This window comes from Drosophila mojavensis, unplaced genomic scaffold (assembly GCF_018153725.1).
Source record: "Drosophila mojavensis isolate 15081-1352.22 unplaced genomic scaffold, ASM1815372v1 contig_36, whole genome shotgun sequence".
NCBI lineage: Eukaryota > Metazoa > Arthropoda > Insecta > Diptera > Drosophilidae > Drosophila > Drosophila mojavensis.
In genome coordinates this window covers 10,156,553-10,163,132 of record NW_025318858.1, presented here as the reverse complement: position 1 = coordinate 10,163,132, position 6,580 = coordinate 10,156,553, and the positions used below count along the sequence as shown (strand labels likewise).

The window sequence follows — 6,580 nt, the reverse complement described above, 5'->3', positions numbered from 1 at the left end:
AAGGCTAACGAAAAGGCGCAACAGGCGTCACATCGTGGGGGTGTGGCAGGGCGGTGAATGGAAATAACATGTGCGGGCGTCTCAAAAGCATAAAAAAAGAGAGAGAGCGTCAAATATTTGAATGCAAAGAAATATGAGACACTCGCAGCGAAAAGTATGCAATGAAAAAATGCAAAATATGCTTAGCTAACACGAGGGTGGGTTTCAGAGAGACAGAGAGGGAGTGAGCAGTGAGGTGAGAGTGAGAGAGCAAGAGTGAGCACTTCTTAAAAAGCGCAAAAGACGTTTCGCAGTGAGCGCTCTCACTGGGTTGGCCCATGCCCAGCCTCAGCCTCAGCCTTAGCCTTAGCCTTAGCAATTGCGCAACTGTTGAGGTAGGCTTAAGGGTTAGGCGCATACCCTGTAATGTATAGACATGATTACTTGCTGAGCTACCCCCTTTTACTTGTGTATTCTTTTTTTTTTTTTTTCTGCCTTCATTAACTTGACTTGGGCAGTTCAAAGATGAGCGGTCAACGGGTGAACCGGTTGGCAGCCTGTCTTCGACTGCTGTCTGGTGATCCACTCAGCATCCTTGAGCAACTGGACTGGACTCTCTCCTATGGCCCATCAGCCCATCAGATCAGTTGTGTTTGAAACTTCATTTCGGTCGCGTCGCGCACTTTTTTATTGTTGTTGTTGGTTTTGCTGTTAGAGGACGAGAAATTCGTCGCGTTTTGTTTTGTTTTTCTATATCAATTTCGTTTAAATTTAAATTTTCTGTTAATTTTGCATGAATTGTTTAAAAAAAATTGTTTTCTTGGAATTTTTCGTTAAAGTAAGTGAAAAATAGTGATTGTGAAGATCAACTAAAGACAAAGAGTTTGAGAAGCTTTCCTGATTTTCTTAAGGAAATTCGAGAATTGTATAAAATTAACAATAATTAAAACTAACTAAATATAAAATATATTTCATATAAAAAATGTTAAAACGTGATTCAGTGCAGTGAAAAGTCAAGCGAATTACTAGTATCTTAAATAGTTTTAGAATATTTATGAATTTGTTGCTCGACTTAGCAAAATTTTCAAAACAATTCTTTGAATATGTGCTTAAATACAATTTAAAAGCTTCTATGCTATAGAATGTTCCATTTAAGGATAACTAAAACCAATTCTGTGACTTTTACCTCAAAATATTGAAATGATTTAGCCTAAGTCTAAAAAACTTTCAGAATTCATATTGCTTTATAAAAGAGCAACGACTCATATCATATTGAAATGAATATTACAAAAAAATGTTTGAAATCTATCCCCTACATGATAGACTCAAACTGAACGAAAAACTCGTTACATTTCATTTGGCTTTCGTTTCAGTGCTTAAATCAAATGGTTTCAAATCATAAATCAATTATAAAAACTTTATTTTTAATTGAAAACTATTTTAAAATATATTCAAAAAGATCACAAAACGCATTAGCAGTGCTTAAAGTTCATATAAAATCATGGTTAAAAATATATCTAGTCTTATTATATCGATTCAATTTCTTGCCCTAATGAAATGCTTTTTTTGTTTGATATTTTTATTTTTATATTTTAAAATATTTTATGTTTTATACAATATGCACTTTGAGTTCCCTAAAGATTTGCCTAATCCATATATTTCCGCCTCTTTACAGCTCCATGAAGAAATATATCTAATTTTCCGCTTAGCCCAATATTCTAGAAATCCCATCCCGAAATCTATTCAAATATTCCCTGTTCACTCAATGTGCTGCTCTATCGCTTGGACTTTGCCCTGATCAAAAGAGTTTTTTTTATTTGAGTAGAACGTCCTCTGAGTCTTGTAGCTCCCATGGATCAGTCCAATGGCAAGCATCGTAAGCCCAGTCTCGATCAGGCTTCGTCCGCAGAGTCCTCGAGCTGTGGCCAGAAGCGCAAACTCTATGCAATAGAGGAGCATGAGGAGCAATCTGAACAGACGGAGCCTGACGTGGAGACGGAGACGGCCTACGATGCGGATGTGGATGAGGTGGGTGAGCAGCCGCCGGAGCACCAGCCGCTGTCGCTGAGCAAATTGGCCAGCGAGCGAGAGGTGATCTACGAGCTGTTCCAGCCGTGGGCGCTCAAGACCTACGGGGATCAGGCAAAGACCAAGACGATAACGCTGCGCAAGAAGGTGCGCATCCTGAAGGCGCTCGAGGGCAAAGAGCACAGCCGACCAGACAGCTCCAAGTTTCGCTTCTGGGTGAAGACAAAGGGTGAGTCAACGGACTGAAGGAGACTCTCCCAATACTTATTCATAGCTGCATCTTTCGCTTACTCTCCCGCAGGCTTTACGACCAAACGTCCAGAGGGCTTTGAGGAAGCGCCTGGCAGTCGACGTCGTTGCGAGCCCTTGTCCAGCACGGCTGTGCTCTCTGACAATCCCGGCGCTGTGGATCTGTTCGCTGCCTCCAAGAGCAAGGACTTTGGCCGTCGCATCTACCGGAAGGTGGCCTGCGTTGAGGAGTTCTTCGACATCATTTACAATGTGCACATGGAGCTGGGCGGACGCAGTGGCATGCACGCGGGACAGAAGCGCACCTATCGCATTGTGAGTGTAGCGTATGAGCCAGAATCATAATATTTAGTTTTAGCATTAGCATTGGCAATAGGATTAGTTTTTATATGGGCATTAGTAATAGCATTAGCATTGGGCATCAGTAATAGCTTAAGCAATAGCATTAGTAATAGCATTAGCATTATTATTAGTAATACCATTTGCATTAACATTTGAATTAGCATTTGTATTAACATTAGCATTTGCATTAGCAATATCATTAGCATTAGCATTACCATTTTGCATTTGCATTTGCATTTGAATAAGCATTAGTATTATCATCACCATTAGCATTAGTATTAGTATTATCATTAGCATTATCATTAAAATTAGCATTAGCATTATCATTATCATTAGCATTAGCATTAGCATTATTACTAGCATTAGCATTAGCATTAGCAATAGCAATAGCTTTAGAAGTAGTATTAGCATTAGCAACACCATTATCATCGCAATAATCATTACATTACAAGTACGACTTATATTTTCTCCATTACCCTCATCTTCAGATAACCGAAACATATGCATTTCTGCCCCGCGAGGCAGTCACTCGGTTCCTGACCATCTGCCCCGAGTGCAAGAAGAATCTGCGCCCCTCCTCGCCCTCGGCCGCCTCCAAGGACGATCTGGCCGGCAACGAGAGCTCCTCGGAAGTGGAAGCCTATCTGAACTACTCCTCGCACACGGAGAGCTCCCTGGAGGCGGGGCCCACGGCCAAGCGTCGGCGTCACTCGAGCGCCGAGCTCAAGGCGCATGCAGCGCTGGCGGCTGCCACCGCCGGTGGTGCGGCGGCGAGCAGCGTCAGTGCCAGCCACTTGGATGCCATTGCACCACCGCCCCCAACAAGTCCCATCGCTGCGCCGCTCGCTGAGGCGGCTGCCGCGGCATCCGTTGAGGTGGGCGTGCCCAAGATACGAGTCAAGCCCCAGTTGCAGCGTCCGTTAAGTCCGCCCTTGGAGCCACAGGCTCCACCACCGGCCGGCCCACAGCTGCCCGGCCTCGACTTGCAGCTGCTCAAGTCCCAAGATAATCTTGTCCGCTATTACGATTTTATGAGACGCTTCTATGCTGGCGGCTCGCTGCTGCCTCAACCGGTCTTAGCGCCGCCCCTCTACGGCAGCAGCCTGCTGCAGAGTCTCAGTTATCCAACAGCACCAGCCACCACCAGTAGCAGCAGCAGCAGCAGCACCACTACCACTACCACCACTAGCACCACTACAGCCAGCAAGGCGACGCCGGCTGGCGGTAGCTCCTCCCCTCCCCAGGCGACTTCGTCTGGTGCACGCTCACCCACGGTCACGCCCACCGCCTCAGCTGCAGCCGCGGCAACAGCTCCTCATACACCCATCAATCTAACGAAATCTTCATTTTCCAGCTCCAGCAACGGCCAGCCCCCGACCACATCCACGCCTCTTTCTGCTGCACCGCTCAAGCTGGAGCTGCCCAGTCCGCCAAAGACGCTGCCACTGCCGCTGCCTCTGCCCCTGTCAGCTGATCTGCGTATACCGCAGGTGTTGCTGCGTGGCGGCGGAGGCGGAAGCGGCTGCGGCGGCGGCGTCGGTGCCGGCAGCACTTCGACGCAGCAGCCGTTGCCGCCACTCGATCTGGAGCGACTCAAGCCAATAACGTCCACATATTTACAGTTAACTCGCAGCATGGGCCTGAGCGACGAGGATGCTCTGCGCTTCGATAATCTGGTGAGTAAAGATTTCAAATATACGCTATAGAAACTAAAAGAGAGGGCAGGAGGCAGGCATAGGCACTATTTTATAAGAGCTAGAAGTCAACCTTTTTCATACACTCTACATGTATGAGGATAGAGTACGATAACAGATCATAGAAAATTATAAGAGCTGCTTTATAAGAGAGCTTTACAGCAGCTAGAAGAGTTTATGTAATTTAAATCGTCCCAAATATGATCTCTTATATTGTGTTCATTTTCCCTTTCTTATACAATTTCCACATGCTTTACATTTATAATAATGTGCATATCTATACGTGCAACATGACGTCACAGTTATACATATACACATACATTTTTTTTATTAAATTTGCAAATATTCTATTATGTTTTTATCATATAAGTATTTTTACACATTTGCAATCAAGTTCTTAAAATATTATTTATATAATGTTTATACTATCATTACCATGACAATTGATTCTTAATGGTTGTTTTCATAATTATTTATTGAATTTCACAATTACCCACTTTTTATACATTTATCTAAATTTTAATATTATTGCCACAAACAACGAATTACAAATCACTATTTATTCTATACAAAACTCAATTTACAATTTTTTCCATTTTATATTAAATTTTTATTCAATTTAAATGCCTTTGGCGCATATTAATATTTATTAAATAGAAAAAAATCGCTTATATACTTATATACATTATATTTATATACATATTCATTTCAATAATGAAATGCGCAGAATTAAGCAAAATCAAATATGCAAGCAAATTTTTCAAATATTTATGTCCTTTGTAATAGATTAATAATAATATTTTTTCTGCTTACCGTTTTTTTTAAGTATTCGTAGGCAAAGCTTTTTAATTAGTTAAACGCCTTTAGCTGAGCGTAACATTTTTTTTTATAATCTGTGTATACCCTTGCAGAGTGCACAATATTAAATTTGTGTTTGTTTGTTTAATGGCAAAGCGAATTACTGCTCTTCAGTTTATCCGTAACAGTCAATATATATTTGTGTATGTATTAATATGGCATCTCAGCGTCTCAGCATCTAGCTGCACGTATTTATACACAGAATCCGAATTTCTGTTGAGAGTAAGAGAGAAGGAGCATTTCATTTGCAGAATTCATAGTGGCTCGATATATGAGTGCGAGCGGGTGAGCTGTTAGGTAGGAATTTGTTGCGTTGAGTAGCCATTGAGAGCGTCAAGACAGCGCACTCACACACTCACGTTCTTTGTGTGTTTTGATCTCGTTCTGCATATTTACACACTTGAGCAAAACGTGTGGATTGTATACGTGTGCGAGTGACAAACGGGCCCTTGGTACTGTGTGAGTGAGAGATTTAGCATCAGTTGTCTTTTGCGCTCTTATTTTTGATCTCGCTTTAAATGAGTGTACTTCAAATGGATAATGGAAGACGATAAACTGCGCTCGTGTGAGGAAGTTGAGCTCCTTTTAACAACGCGTCAGTCGCTTAAGCGGTATGAGTGGGAGAGTTGATTATTTAGGGACTGCGCTGACAAAATGTGCTCAATTGAGAATAATAATATTAACGCAGCTGTTTTCGATTATATTTTATCTGTTTATACTCCAAAATAAATAGTGTAGTCAATATGTGAGTGTGAGTGAGTGAGCTGCAAAAAAAATGACGAATAAAATTCACAAAATCCACATAATCCAACGAATAGGATGGGAAATAAAAACTATGAAAAGTGAGTGATTGATGCAAAATCTGAAAATAATTTTTACAGTTAACAAAATTATAGACTCTTCTTGTGTATTCTGCAAAGGTATTAAAACTTCGGACACCTCGAAGATTATTTTTTATAGACTTATGTTTCAAAACCTAGTTTTAATTTTTACAAATTCTATTATCTAAGAAATTTTTGTACTTTACAAATGATCGACAACAAATTTTTTACTAATTTAGTTTCTTTTTTCTATGACATGCTTGGCTTATAAATCTAACGCATCTATCGCAATGTAAATGAGCTAATGAGAGAGCGAGACAAAACCATGCTACATAAAACAAACAAAAACCAAAATCTCCAACAACTACAACAGCAACAATTTTCGGCCACAACAAATGCAAAATTACGCAATAGTTTTTTATATTATTTATTTGAATTTGTTTGTTTTTTTTTTTTTTTTGGAATTTAAATTGAATTCCTGTTTAATTTATTTTTTATATTTATCTATTTTTTTATTATTTTTGATGCAATCTATTTTTATGCTTTAATAACGCTGTAACACGCCTAATGCGAATGCTTTTGTTGTATTTTGCTTATTTTTTATTTAGT

The 6,580-nt window shown here is 40.5% G+C and overlaps 1 protein-coding gene across 2 annotated transcripts in view; it reads left to right on the top strand.

The window, feature by feature from the left end:
* Positions 1-374: 374 nt before the first annotated feature.
* Positions 375-6,580, top strand: part of LOC6576446 (proline-rich protein 36) — an 81,479-nt gene continuing 75,273 nt past the window's right edge. Inside the window, exons 1-4 of one of the 2 annotated variants that reach the window (XM_044008498.1) lie at positions 375-817; positions 1,655-2,236; positions 2,309-2,571; positions 3,087-4,304. In XM_044008498.1, coding sequence (XP_043864433.1) covers positions 1,831-2,236; positions 2,309-2,571; positions 3,087-4,304 — 1,887 coding nt within the window. In that variant the 5' untranslated portion in view covers positions 375-817; positions 1,655-1,830. Of the gene's footprint in view, positions 818-1,654; positions 2,237-2,308; positions 2,572-3,086; positions 4,305-6,580 lie in introns of those variants that run through there. The other variant, XM_044008497.1, reaches the window with a different exon arrangement.